Source organism: Empidonax traillii, unplaced genomic scaffold, assembly GCF_003031625.1.
Source record: "Empidonax traillii isolate 1590-97213 ecotype Southwest subspecies unplaced genomic scaffold, ASM303162v1 scaffold385:size1130455, whole genome shotgun sequence".
Taxonomy (NCBI): domain Eukaryota; kingdom Metazoa; phylum Chordata; class Aves; order Passeriformes; family Tyrannidae; genus Empidonax; species Empidonax traillii.
This window is the reverse complement of record NW_020955578.1, coordinates 752484-768047: the sequence shown is the minus strand read 5'-3', so window position 1 is coordinate 768047 and position 15564 is coordinate 752484. Positions and strand designations below refer to the sequence as shown.

Genomic DNA, 15564 nt, shown 5'->3' with positions numbered 1-15564 from the left:
TGGAATTTTAAAAATAAAATGGTAGAGAAAAAATACATACATTTTTAAACTAGACACAGCACACCAAAAAACCATTATTCAAGGTTATTTGGTGCAAGCATTTGTTTTAGCAAAGCCAGTTTTACACTGATGGTTATTTCTTCTTGTTGGCTTTCTTCAAACTAGAATTTTTAATGATTAGGGATGTTACAGTAAAGTAAAACCATATTCCTGGCAAGGAGGGGCAGTTGAAATAGTCACTGAAAAAAAGCCCTACATTTTTCTTATTTTTTCCAGTTTTCTAACTGAGACAAGAGATCTGTATGTTGGAGGCTGATCAATGAAACGGTCAATTTTCTTCCTAATTTTATGTTTAAGTTACATTAACGCTATAAATAACATCTTGTTTGATGACTGACAGCTACCAATCATTAAAAGCGCATAGCCATTATCAGCTTTGTTTTTCCTAGAACTATTTTAATCATAAGCATGACTTCAACACAGAAGTTTCTTGATGCTTTTCCTCAAGATTTGTTAGAAATTGACATCTTTTAAGCTTTTAGCCAAGTATGCCTCCGTGTTAGAGATTAAATCCCAGGTACCACAACCAACTCTGTGAGTAACGAAATTGACGAAAAAAGTTGACCTTAAAAATAAACAACAAATAACTGACAAACAGAATGAATAAACTATTTTAGTATCTGTAGACAATTAAGTTTTAAAGATCCAATAGTGCCAGAATCAGGACTCAAAAGACAAGACCCAAACATGACTTTCAGACTGGCTAGAAGCTGCTCATATAAATCTCAGTAGCATAATCAAACGCCAGTTTATATTATACGGTCACTCATCAATGGCCACGGAGATAGGAAAGCAAACCCTACAACAAAAAAGAAACCAACAAAAACCAAAACCCACTCTATTTTTTAAGAAACTACTTGAAGAAAGCTGAAAGAAATTGGGAAGGCCATGCATCTAGCAAACAAAGCTTTTAGTTTGTCCAGACAAAAAGTCCAGACCCTCTAAAGTACTCTAAAGACACTTTTTCAAAGAATCTGAGTCAGAAGCACTTGACAAAACGGCTGAAAACATTCAAAACCATACAGTGACACAGGAGAGATGATGCTCACAACCAGTTTTACTTGTGAATTGTATCTAACTCTGATATTCTGAATGCACCTCTCAGTCACAAGGAGCTTCAGTTCTCAACACTTGCCCTAAGTTAGCATTCATGGGACTGGTGCTCTATGGGTCTTCTATTGCAACAGTGTCCATTAGATGGGCAGATACAGATGAAATCTCCAAAGTACAGGAAAGAAAAAAACATTGGTGCAGAAGGCAATAATCTTACTGGCCAAATCTTTGCCAAATGCAAGTTGCCAAGCACATACACAAGATTCAATGTGCGCCAGTAGAGCATGAAATATCAGTTATATTTAAGGTATAATTTCCTTCAATTCTTTACATATTTTTCTGAACTAGGCTCATTTTAGCCCAGGTCACTTTCTTTGGGTTTTCTTTCAGAGAGTCATGGTTAAATCACAGACATTTTTTATAGCATGGTTATATTTGGATATTTAACAGCTATACAGTGTCAATATATGACACTCTGCCCACTAAACACTGCAAAAATGCATATTAAGAAAAGCAAAATATATTTTAAAGAAATTAAACTAATTGCACATAAGGGAACATACTGTCATTTTTACAATCACCAGAAAACAAAGCCACCTGCATATTCTCTATCCAGAGTGTGCAACTGTAACATATTTAGCATAAAATAAACATATCACCAATAAAAAGAATTCTTACTTTGTTGCCCGTATAAACTTGCCCCAAACTGAGACAGCTGACCTGATGTTGATGGTGATGCCAGCATCTAAAAGGTAAGAATAAAAGGCTATTAAAGACATAAAGATACTCTGCTATCTTTCTCTGAAAGTTTGCAACAGTATGTTATGCCAAGAAAACCAAAACAACTGAAAACTCCTTCAAAGTCACCAAAATTTTTAGAAACCCCCCAAAATATCTGCACAGTAACACCTGTATATTACACATCAATGCTCTAAGAGGAAAATAATAAACTATTCTGCAGAAATGGGAAGTATAACTGCATTTGAGAAAGAGGATATGTGAGCTGAACACTTGGAAAAAAACGCTTCGTGATCCTAAGAACAGACAAGTACTGGAACATCAATTTCTGGACATCTTTAAAGAACAGATTAGTAGTTAATCAACATTAGGTATAGCTGATTGTCCCTTCGAGCAAGAAGAGATATTAGTCGACCCAATCCATCCATCCAGTTCACCACAGAACATGCTACTTGTACTTACTCACACATGGGCAAATGTCTGCTTGTTTAGTGAAGTAGTCTGAACTTGGACTGAATTAAAATTCAGGTGGTTTCATGGAAAGCAATGTCTGGATTCTTAGACATAAGGTGATTTCATGCTTTTTTCAACTTGAGAGTAAAATATCCGTTTCAAGATAACTTTTACTGTGATAAACTGTAAATTGCTCTGTTGGTATCATCTAGACAGATGTAAAACTTAAACCTTATAAACTGAATCTGCTAGTTGTCTATACTTGGGCCAAATCCAGACGGTAAAAATGAGAAACAAGACATGTGAGTAACTCACTAAACATCAAAAGTAGCATTCATATCTGTAAATCACAAAGTATTTATGATTTAATATATACAGAAACATGAAAAAAATTACAGTATGTAATCACTACAGACCATTAGAAAATGTATCAGAAATATCTCCTCAAACATATTTTTCATATATATTATACTCATATATACTCCTATATATTATACTCACACATATTTCCAAAAAAATGCACACATTCGAGAGTAAGCAACTACCGGAACAAACATCCACACTTGTGTACAAAAGAGGTTTGAAATAGCAGGACAAAAAAACTTTCTGCAGAAAAAACCCCTAAACCTATAAAATGCGTCAAACCAGACCAGATATCTCCTTTCTTAGTGAAGAACTTGCTGGGAATAAAAAGAACACTTTAAATTAAACTACCAGTGGCTCTAACTCAGCACTCATACAAGCGCGTTGTAAAACAAACAAGTTGGTTCTGAGCTAACATAGCTACTGCATTTCTAACTAGAGCTAGCCATGACAAAAACACCTGATGCCATGCACTGAATGACCATTAGTGAGTGGTACATGTCTGGTGCGCTTCTGGAGCATTGCTTCCAACCTGTTTTCATCCAGAAGGAATCAAATTCACTCACACAAAGATTCCTCTGCAATGCAAACCAAAGCATGCTGAAGTAGGAACACTTGGGACACACATTTCAAAAGCACTCTTCCCCCAAACTAACATATTGATTAAACATGGATAAAACAAGCTGATACAGTAGTTTTAAGAAGGTAAAGTAAAATGTTCAGGGTAAAGAAAGCAATATTCAAGTCTGACAAGCTGAAAATCCTAAAACATGTTGCAAGGTGTGGCAAATTGTAATTCTATGAAAAAAAATGAGAGCAAAAAGTTATGAGATACTTTCAGAGACAGTGATAAGGGCACACAAGTTAAAAAAGAAATTAAAAAAACAACAAACAAACCAGACACCGAGACAGAAACATCAGTCAAAAAGTACTACTAACTTTGGGATAGATTAATTAGGCAGTTAAGCCAAAAAAGATCCCTTAAGAACAGCTGCTCAGAGACTTCAAAAATTGCTGTGATGGCATGTGCTGTAGTACGTAGAAGACAGTACAAAACCTCAGCACAAAAACCTTTCATTTGTAATGTTATTTCGGAGTAATAAAAATAATTAGAAAACCCCTTAGAGGTAGTGCATTATGTGAAAGAGAGAAAATGAATCCCACCTCTTCTACAGTGAGTACTACTTGATTTTTAAAATTCAGTTAAAAGGAATGGCAAATAATATTTATTAAATACTGCTTATTAGAAAGAGGATTTTCTTTTGAAACATTGCAAAGTAGGTCACATCTATTGTGCCATTTACTTTTACATGAAAAGTTAATTGCAAAATGACTTGTAGAGAAACCTTTATAGAAAACCATAATAAAGGCCAAGCATTAAATTCGCTAAGCCTCACAACTTTGTCTTAATGTCATAATATACTCAGAACATCAAAGATAACAAACCTCAAGAAGAAATCAATAACAATTCCTGTGGATCTGTTCCAGGCAAATTAAATGCAGCATTTCTCTGATCTCATAGAGAAGGAATATGGTGTATGGGTATCTCAGTTATACCCTCTTTAGTTTATTAAACACTTTTTTCTGTCGTAGCTAAGTAAGGAACAGATTAAAATTGTCTTGTTTTTCTCATATTTCCATATAACTTATATCAACAACAAAAAACCAACCGAATTCGCCAAAACCTTAACCTATGCTACCAGGACCTTTATTTGCATTCACAGCCTCTGAGTCACTAACATAGTTTACTTGAACTTGGTCTACCAAAGATAACGACGACTCAAAAAGTACAGCGCTAGTAGTACTAAAAACATTCCTTCTGGCATTTTGCAATCATTATTTCACCTGACTGGACTACTTGCCACACAAAATATAACGAACTCTCCAAGAGCATACTTGCAACTACGGCTGGAAGTCAGTCTTGAATTTCTTTTAGTCTACAACAAAGGTCATAACCTTAATAAAAACTAAAGCAGACTAGGCCTTAAGGTGACTAAAGCCTCTTCTAGTGGTTAAAACCTATTAAGTTTCACTCAATTATGTCCAAATCTTAGGGGAAAAAATGCTCAGAATTATCGTGGTAACAATATAAATTGACTTGCCAGTGGTTAACAGCTACAAAACCCAGCTGTAAAGCAGCATGGGATTTCTGCATCTATTCCAATCTTGTATGACTGAACTAGACAGATTGTTTCAACTGGTTTTCCCTGTACATGTTTTTAGGAGACAGAGACTTGCATCTCCCACAGGGCATGGAGACAACTGAGCAAAAAAGACCTTGTGTAACACGACACATGCATTTTACTCTGCCAGTATACGGGAAGGACCAACACTCAGTACTGGCAGGCTGAAAGGCTGAGTTGACGACAGTCAACTAAAACACGGACATCATTTTACTCACAAGTCTCAAACAGTCATAGCACAGTTCTGATAATGGAACATTGTGCATCTAAACTCAAACCAAGTGATGATCCAAGAAGATGGCTCAGTTTTTCCGGACTGGTCCATACTAAAAATCAAAAAGCTGTAAGGGGCTATCAGGCAATTTCCTAAGTGCTGAATGAGATTTTACTGTAATGTTTTCTTTAACTCTTAATGGGTTTACTGCAATAAATTCACTTAAGAGTGTCAACAATCTCAGAAAAAAAAAGCACCAGCAACTGCTTAAATTTGTTAGAACTGTGAAAAAACTGCTGCACTTTACAGCCCCCTTGGGAGGGTGGTGAACACAGGTTGCAGCCTCCCTGAAAGCAGAGGGAAGCGTTGGGAGGGAAGTCCAACAGCAGAGCTGGATGAGCAGGCTCCTGCTTTCCCCTGCACTGCAGCATCCTGCCTCTTCCAAGTAAAGACCCCACTCAGCGTGGGGACAGCTGCCCATCACCATCACTGCTGCAGTAACACATCTTGGCAGGGTGGCACCAAGAAAACTCAGCAAAGCAACAGTTCTGTGAAGGCTGCTACATTATATAGTTATAGCCTAAAGCTAGCTTCTTAAACACAAAGCAAGTTGAAGTTAAAATACATCAAGCCAGCACTACAAAGTCAACGCCTAAAAGCAAAACGGGAGTTTTGTGAGCAAGTTTGTGAGTAATATCTGGCCTGATACACGATGAATTTCTCACGGGTGCAAACATCAGCATCATTTTGAATTTGCGCTACTTTATTTCTGGTACCTGTCATCTGTGCTGCACTATTTAATAACAACATCCAACCCACAGCCTCAGAGGGAAGTGTTATACTGACCTAAAAAATAGTAGTAAAACAAGTCAACAAATAACAGAAAAAATTACATATTTTTCTAGAGTCTGCCAGTTTTTTAGTAGTGTTATTAGTCCTCCTCTTTAAATCACCTTTTAATACAGTGCTCACAAAATTCCCAGGTTGCAAGAAAATATCTGACAATATTTCCAAATCTCAATATCATAAATCAATGAAGAAGTTTTGAAAGCCTTATAAATGCAGGTTATTATCTGCAAGTGAAAATTATTACTGATGTAAATAACTTGCAAAATATAAAATGAAATACAATACTGAAATATAAACGACATTTTATTCAGTCTTTCAGATTTCATCATTTATGGTTGTGATCTTCTCCCTCCAGTGGCACTTAGGAATCCCAAGGAGGTGGGACCACATTGTTGATGGAAGCAATATCTCAAGACCTTAGAAGCAAGATGTTGTTTTTGAATGACAATGCCATTATTAACATGAGGTTAACACGGCTATCCAAGTAAAACTTAAAAAACAAATTCTCCCTGTGTAGATACATTGCGTATTAATAAGCAAAAAGATTACTGAAAACTCGATGAAAGTTGTTATAAAAAATGCCAAAGCAATAAAGAACTAGGACAACAAAGTAAATATTTTATAAATAGCAATCTGCAAAAAGAAACCCAAAAAACAAACCACCCAAACAAAACATCCACACACTGAGCCCGTAAACTACCAATATTACAAAACAATATGTTCAGTGAACTGAGTTATTGGGTAAGAAACCATAACCTCCCCATTCTAGAAAATGCAGATGATTTTATGCGTGGAATTAATCTCGTCCAAGACACCACTTCAAAAGCTAAAGCTGACATATAAAAACTACACTGTTAAGTGGAGATGTAGTAAAAAAAAGCTTTTAGATGAAGTGAAGATGAAGCACAGAAAAGAACACCTACCATAGTCATTTAGTTATTCTATAAAAAAACTAAATACAAACTCAACATAGTGAAAATTATATACAGTCATCAACAGTAAAATTAATTTCCTTGTGACATAATTTCAAATTGTAAAGTGCTATGAACTAACTCAAATTCAGATATTTACCTGCAAACTGTGTGAAATAGTATCAAAACCCACTTTCGTCTCTAAGCAAAATTAGTTTATGATGTATTGTTTTATTTGATAAATCCATTCAGGTACAAAGTTATAGGTGAGACAATAAAAGGTATGTTTTGCATTTGAAACTTTTTGTTCTTTCATCATACTGTATAACTTTCTTACAAAAATGCAAGTTGCAGGCAGAATGACTATAGGCTCTGAAAGGGAACTGCATTAAAACAAAAAAAAGTTCCTTAAATAGTTTCTAATCTCATCCCCTGCAAGACCTTCCAACTATTTTTACTAATGGCATTGCAATTTTTATTCAGTTAAAGTTTGTTCGGTTTTGTTTGGTTTTTTTATTTTTGGTGGGGGTTGTTGTTTGATTTTTGTTTGGATTTTTTTTGTGTTTGGGGTTGGGGTTTTTTTGTGGTTTTGGTTGGTTTTTTAAAGAAACTTATTGTGTACTCACTAATAGATGCAAGGAATGTTTAATCACTCTCCTGGAAGGTAAAAAGCAACTCTCTTGCTTTGTAACTCACACTTCAAAGAGAGAAGACCAAGCCATGTCTTTCACAAAGCAAGCAGGGCAAAGCAGCCCACTATTCAGTCAAATTTACAAGAATGTTTATGTGCAAAGCAATGCATGTGAAAATATTAATTTGCTATTTATAATTAAAGACATTAATCTATCTATTTCCTAAAATAAGGTTTACTTTTTTTCCCCTTCCACAAATGGATCAAAACTATTCAGACTGTTACCAAGGTACAATAATGTACAATGCTTCTGTTCAGCCAACCAGCATTAGAGTGAATGCTACAACTACTCCTGACTCAAGAGGGTTTCGTGGGAATTCTTAAATACTTACAACTCCATGTGAAGCATCTGAAGTTAAATTATGACTAAGCTAACAAACTCTTGTGCAATGACTAAGGCAAATGCCAGGAAATAAGATACCATAGGTTTCCTTAGAATCCTAAAATAGTAGTATTAAAAAGCCAACAATGCATCTGGAACAACATGGTGTTCAGCAAACCTAAAGCCAAGGCTGTTTCCAGAAGACTGATTAAACTCTTATACAAACAGTTTCCCAAATTTGGCAAGATTATGGATCTCAATCTGATGGTAAGTTAAGCCTTGTTTCATGGTTTTAAATATCTAGTAAAATATCACCTCTTTTTAAGGCCATGTATTTCAAAATACAGTAAAAGTTAAATAGAGGTTCTATAAATCAGTTTAATAGAATCACAACAAAAGACCTCAGACCACCTTTCATTTTACCATCACCTCTGTGTCCATTACAAGACAAAACCACTGACATCTGCCTTCATGAAACTGCCTCATGACAGAGGAACATCTGAATCTGATCCATCGCAGACATGCTTCTACTACCTCAGGACGGAAGAAACTTATGGAAAAAAGGCTCCCAGAATCAACAACTCATTTCACTGTACTCAATACCCAAATCTGAGACTTCCTAGAGCTAGAGAACTAGACAAATAGTTGCAATGAGGCCAATCTAATCTTCAGGCTAGATTTTACTTGTCCCAATTAAAAGTGCAAATCAGAAATATTACTACTATGTTACTGCAAGCATTTTACAATCTGCTGACCAATCGTGAAAGCAAATGAACAGCAAAGCACTGGGCCAAGATATGGAAAAAACATTAACTGAAAAAAATCCAACTTTTCCTGAGCATCTGGATAGATCTTTATTAAAAGGCATGTCTGTCTACTGTCAGATTTAGGACTGCAGCTCATATTCTCATGTATGCATCCTCAGTGGATTGGGCTAGACTGGTCAAATCTTGTACGGCCCTTATTACATTCTCATATATGAGAAATCAAAGAAGTTCAGAATGGATTGGTCCAATCTTTTCTCCAAGCTCAGTCATTTTTGTTTTGCTCATCTGATGACCAGAGATTCGAAAGTATATGAACACCTGGAGTTACTGAGTTCTACTATTGTTACTCTATCCATATAAAAATACATGTACCCATGTCCTGAAAATTGTTTTGCTGAGTGCACAGACAGCTCAATGAAGTTGTTGAAACTGGCCAATAATAATAATGATAATGATAATATTAATAATAATTTGCAATTATTTTGTGGGAACACAGTGCATCATCTTGTCAATTTACGTTACAAGGACCACACTTGCTTCCAGCGGAAAGTTAAACTATTTTCTTAATCTGTTTTGCATTCTGATGAAAGTTCTATAAAATACCTAATTTCTTTGCCAGAGGACTACTGACCTGGTTATCATGCACTGACCAAGTGTGCAACAAAAATTCACAGACATATTCTGTTCCACTTCCCTACTTAGCAAAGCAAGTGTGTGATGATCCAAGGCAAAGCCACTTATTTAGTAAAAAGGAAGCATCCGATGGCTTGAGCAATGTAATCTCACCAAACGAACCATAATTTTGGGCCTAAAATCAGCATCAGTACAATCTTTGAAGCACTTGTGCATGTGAGTAACATGCAACTTTTCCATTTCAACTACCATATTAATCCTGCCTGTCTGGAACTGAATTCTCTAGTGAACAGGCAAGTTAAAAGACAAATTTTAGTTACACTGAGGCTCTGAAAGCAAAGTAATATGTCCTAAACTATTTGTTGTTACGTCTTTGCCCTTGGCAAAAGTCTTTAAAGTTTAAAAGAGCACTTAGTTCACTTTACAGTTGTATGAAGGAAATTATTTTACAATTCAAATTAGCTAAAGCAAAAAAGTAAAAAAAATACCACACCCCTAAGTGCTATGAAAATTGTTTATTAAAAGGCATAAAATATCTTTTTCACGTATTTTTCAGACAGGTTCTAGATTTTTTTTTTTTCACTTAGTAAGTGAAGAACTACTTCTTATTATAATTTGGAAACTTCCACCCTTTATGTTAAAACAAGGTAGAAAGCTGAAAAGCACACAAATTAGTTAAAACCAGTGCACAAGTCATCACTAAACCCCATCTGAAGACAATGCCTCTTCAAAAGGCCAAAAACCCTACTGTAAAAGTGAAAAACAGGTTTTAAAGTTTATACAAATATGCTTGCAGTAGTAGTCTTTACTCTACTCTAAGTTTTAAGAGGATTTCACCATTCCCTCTGTTCAACTGAAAATGAAAAAAGAGGAATAATTTAAATTACAGTAAAACTGCACCCTGTTTAGATAAAAACTATTCACTCCTTTCCCTCATATTTATTCTACCTTTATTTTACCCCCACATTAGATGTGAAGACAGAAAGCTTCAAAGTGCTTCAAAATCTAGAATGCTGGAATTTTCCCCCCAGGTGTTCATAAAACTGGATCCAGGTTTTGAACATTAGTCTTTATTAGTTTACTTGGATAAAATTCTGAGCAATTTTATTTTAGTCTGTCAATACTGTTATCCAAACAACAGAGTCAATCTATTTATCGTGTTCTCAAATACAGAACACTTTTAGCAAAATTCTGGTGGAAAGATTATTTGAAAACATGGTTACTTTCAACTGGAAAAGGTTTTCAAACTTGCAAAATTGGTTGGAAAGAAAATATAACAACCTTTCCAAGCTTTCTTATTTACTGTGAACTAAATGAAACAGCAAATGGAACATGTAATATAAAATATACATTTAGCTATATCTAAGTGATCAAATGTGCACAAATATTACCACCATAAATTTACTCTGAACAACTTTTAAAAAATTACAGTAGCATATAACAGTTTAAAATTTCGTAAGTATTATCTCAGAAAGTTGTCATGGTCAATAGTGAAACTACAGGGCTCTATTTCCTATCGGAATAACATCGCTCTTCTGCCAACTACAGCAGTTTCTATGTCCCATTTTGGCCAGTTCTCCCGCAAGCTTTCAGGATTTCTCATTTGTCAGTCCTGGTGTCTGGAACACCCACCTTCCTTGTCTTGAAGTGCCATTCTAAGATCCACTTCTGCAACACTGCCTACAGAAAAAGTAGGCAACTAAAGCACTCATTTGCTGGGACATGATGTACCAAGCATCAGCTTTTACTGTGTACACTGTACTGCATTCACTTCACTGTACTTTTCTTACTGCACCATAACATTTTTTCCTTCAGCGCATCAAATTTAAAAGTGCCGATTTAATGACCAAGAATCACTTTGAAGAAATAGTGTCTTCTGGTTTTGAGAGTGCTAGCTGCACCTCTCAGTGAACACAGAAAGGAATGTATGTTCAACATTATAAATATTCCATCTGTGGTACATGCACATATGTAATCAACATACACAGAACAGAGCAGCCTTTTAGTCTTCTTTATACCACACTACATTGTAATCCTTTGCTGGTTCCCCTGAAACTTCTCATCAAATTAATTTATGAAACTGAATCGGAAAGCTGCATTTACACTTCTTTGGGGGTTTCATTTTAAAAGGTCTTCTACTCTAAATCTATTTCCTTCACTTTGAAAATATGGATTAAAATTTAGCTAAGAGTCTATAGGAAATGTTTATGTTTATATAGGTCAAAGTCCATCAAGACATTTCTGGACAGTCTTGGAGGCAGTCTTGAAGCAACTGTACCTTTTTGAAAGTTTGAAGGGATATATTCTTTTTTCATTAAAAAGAGTATGTTGCCTACACATATTAAATGCAGGCCTGTCATTAGATTATATTACTGACCTTCAGGTGACATGAACTTCAAGTCACACTTTCAAGTCTTCTACATATTTCTAAATGCCACTCCATATGAAAGTGAATATATATTACTGCCTTATTTATTTATCTTTGGTAAGAAGCAGAGCTTCAGTAATGCCAACACAGTTCTAACATACAATACCGCATTTCCAAGGGGAACAAATTAGTTCCGTAACTTCGCGGCATTACAAATGGGAGAAACACCTAACTCAGAAAACTTCAGCAAACAAGCTGCACAAGGCATTTTCAGAAACTAAAACCAGCTGAAGATGTAAAATGCAAAACCACAACAAAAACCTTGTAGACACAGCATGTAAGCACAAGGTATAATCAATAACCCAATTAAAACTGCAAATACAAGTCTTCAAGATGAAAAAATGAAATGTTGGCAAGCATATGGCTGAAGTTTACATATATAAATTCACTAAAATTAAAGCACTTTCCACTGAAAATAGTAATGTACAGCTTAAAGCTAGACAAAGCCCTTCCTCACATGTATTTCATGTACTTGAAACTACCTCCCTAATGAGAGGAGAAAAAATAAGCTTATTCAACTTACATCTTTTTCTGACCGATGTGGGAACATCGACGATTGGCTGTAGTACATGTTCTCATCATGGTAGTCACCATCAACCCCCTCTACAAACTTCTTCCTTGAAGCACCAAACATGCTGTTTGTCACCTAAATAAAAAGAAAAACAGTTAAATACCATATATGATTTGGTTTGCTACATACTTGCCATATATATTTAAATATATGTAAGGATTGTTAAAAAAAAATGTTTTTAAATATTTGAAAATGCCTCCTAAAAATCCTTTCCGTACATTGTCAATGTAATGGTTCTTTCAAGAGGGATTTTCATGTGACAGAAACTTGTATTCCAGAAACAACTGGGGTGGGCAGAGGGGACATGTTTCATTTTTTGGAGGGGTATTTTTTTATTGGTTGGTTGTCTGTTTGAGTTCCATGACCTTTCAACCAAATTTATTTAAAATTACAGAATGTCGGAAAATGAATATGCAAGTTTCTCTAGTTTTCCTCTTTCACTCTAAAAGAAGAAAATTAAGGCATAGCTCAGCTACCTTAAAATAAATAACAACAACAACATAAAAAAATAGAAAAGAAGAAAAAAAATCTGTGAAATCACTTCCATGTCTCATCACCTCAACTTCGGAAAAGCAGCTTTCTACTTGACCCTACTCAGATCCATGATTAAGTAAGAGAAGGTTGAGCTTAACCACACTCAACAACCTCATCACAGACTGGCAAAGTTACTGCAGACAGCCCATAAAAAAACCCTGGATTTTATTTTGCTCTTACTGCCACAGACACGCACAAAGACAGAGCTGCTAAGTCAGGAACTGGAAACTAAAGAAACAGCAACCACACAGCTGGTCACAGAACCTTAATTCATTAGAAAATTTAATCCTGCAGCAAGGTCATATAATGTTGCTAAAGCATCTACTGCACACAGTGCATATTTATATATCTGACTCTTATTTAATCTATCTGACAATGGAACACTATCACAGCGCAGTGTGGGCTAACCAAGCCCTGTTTTAACCTAACAAGTTAATGTTCAAACCAGCGAAATGGCACAAACTGGTCAGCACAGAGCAACTTGCCCAGTTTCTTGTACCATATGGGGAGACTGCAGAGAGTGCAAACAACAGGATGGTAATCAACTCTGAGCTACTGCACTATTTATCTTCACATGGATCTTTATCATCTTGGAAGGTAAGGAAGCTGAGTTACAGTTAGCTTATGAAATGCTCTGAATCCTAAGATTTACTATCTTCACCACGGACAGCATTAGATGAACTTACAAAAACACAGGTTGATTTTTAACATTTTTTTTAAAGAGCCAGTTTGCACTACCTTAGACTCATGTTTAAAACTGAAGTTTCAAAGCATTTATTCTGGTTGGCTGCAAGAAAAGCTACTTTCAGCCTGAAATCCTCTAATCCCTGCTGACACAAAATTACTGTGATATTCCTCACAGTGTGGCTTATTCAAATTTCACCTTTACTGATGAAGACTTGTAGGCAGTGTTTAAATAACATGAGTACTCCTACTCTGGTATCAACTTAACTCCATGATTGCAGGACTTCTGAGTAAAAGTGAAGTCAACACTTAGGATGTATTTAACACAGCTATACTCACAGAAAAGACCTAAAAGATTCAGCTAAACAAGTCTATTCTACTACTCCTACAAGGGGGGTTCAGATCTTCAGACTACTGATATTTCAAAACAAATTTATAACCTGTTATACACATGTGAAGGATGCCATGTAAAAGTACTGCATACCTTCTTCAGATGAAACTTGTGCTTCATGATATTCACAAAAAACGTATAAAATGTAAGGTCCCAAAATGCTAGAATGCATTCAGCTGACTTTCACACTTACAGTGAAGCTTTCATTACAGTGTAAGCATATCCCACTGTGTTAATCTCCCTACAATGCAATTATCACCTACCAGATGGGATGGAGCATTTAACAGGCTAAGGGGATTATCTTGTCCTTTGCTCTGCCTGAGCAAAGTGCAGAGAGATGAGCAGTTGCCTTCAATGGCAGTAAAAATGATAGTGAAATGCTTTGGTGAAGCTGTCTCCAGCAATGAAGAGAGGGACTCAACCAACTACTGTTTTTGAGAGCAAAAAGGCAGCTTCTCACAAGCCCCAAAGAATTTTTTGATGCTCCTTTAACAATACGTGGGATAAGGATTTTTTTTTTTTTTTTTGCCACATAACCCTCTCTGGTGATACATCATCACAGTAACAAAATTGAATAGTCATAGAAAGCAAGTACTAATGCCCTGCCTAACCCTAAGCTGTTATACAGGAGCTATATAAGGGGAAAAGAACAGTTCTGTCTTTGACCCTGCAGATTTTGATCTTATTTCTGAATCAGTGGGTCAAAGCTTTCAAACTACATGTTTATACTCACTGCAAGAAAGCTAGTATGCCCAAATGCCCAAATATGAAATCTATCTGCTGAAAAGCTGAAAGATATTTTAAACTCTCCACTAAATTTAAACTGTCTAAAAGATTATTTTCTATACTGATAATCACAAAAGAGAGTGGCCCAAAAAACTAATCAAGACTATGGCCTGAAGACTGATGAAGTGCAATGATATTAATATGAAATCCAACAAGAGCACGGCTATTAAGAAATTAGGAAAACTTTTAATAATTAGATGGATTAAATATTTATATTTTTATTGGCAATCCATATTTCTACCTGACACGTAACAGAACTGTCCTGATGAATTCCAGAGAGCAGAGCAGTGCACTGCAGACTGAAGCTGCAAGGAAACAGGGGACATCTGCAGGTGCCCTGTGACCCAGCTGCATCACTGTGCCCAGCTACCTCGAAGACCTTCAAAAACTCTTTGCAGAGACTGACACTTCTTCACAGCAGCATTTTTGTAAGCAATTTTGTGTCATTCGATGCTGCCAAGCGAAGCAGTCGCACGCAATGCTCAAGCTGTCCACACTCCCTCTGAGGGAAGGGGTAGAGGCACTGGAGGGCATGCTGGCAACTGCCTGTAGCCCTAACAGGATTCCTCTTCACTAGAAAGAAGTGCCACTCTTTCAGGGCGAACCACAGCACAGATCACAACAGAGAAATGTGGTGGTACAATTCGTGCTGCTATCCAGCCCTGTCACAGAACTAACAGCACAATAAAATGAGTTAAGATGCTAAAGACCAATAACAGAAAGAGCAGGAACTGGGATTAGACACTTGAGTTGCAGCTGCTGTAGCCAGGTTGCTTACTTTTTGCTCGTTTTGAAGCTAACATCAGCAGCCAATTTATCTACTTCCCAGTAATCACCAGTGACTGTAAACAGCTGGAATACTTCTGGATCTGCACTTATCCCCATGCAGACTTTTATATTACAGCAGGTTCATGCAATAACAGTGTCATATGA

General features: G+C 36.1%; 1 protein-coding gene across 9 annotated transcripts in view; it reads right to left on the bottom strand.

The window, feature by feature from the left end:
- CNOT2 (CCR4-NOT transcription complex subunit 2) overlaps window positions 1-15564 on the bottom strand; it is an 85885-nt gene that overhangs the window by 21500 nt on the left and 48821 nt on the right. For 6 of the 9 annotated variants that reach the window (XM_027893248.1, XM_027893243.1, XM_027893242.1 and 3 more), the window contains 3 exons: window positions 12189-12311; window positions 10870-10917; window positions 1792-1858 (listed from right to left, as the gene is read on the bottom strand). In XM_027893248.1, the coding sequence (XP_027749049.1) occupies window positions 1792-1858; window positions 10870-10917; window positions 12189-12299 (226 nt within the window). In that variant the 5' untranslated portion in view covers window positions 12300-12311. Of the gene's footprint in view, window positions 1-1791; window positions 1859-10869; window positions 10918-12188; window positions 12312-15564 lie in introns of those variants that run through there. The other 3 variants (XM_027893250.1, XM_027893247.1, XM_027893251.1) reach the window with 2 other exon arrangements.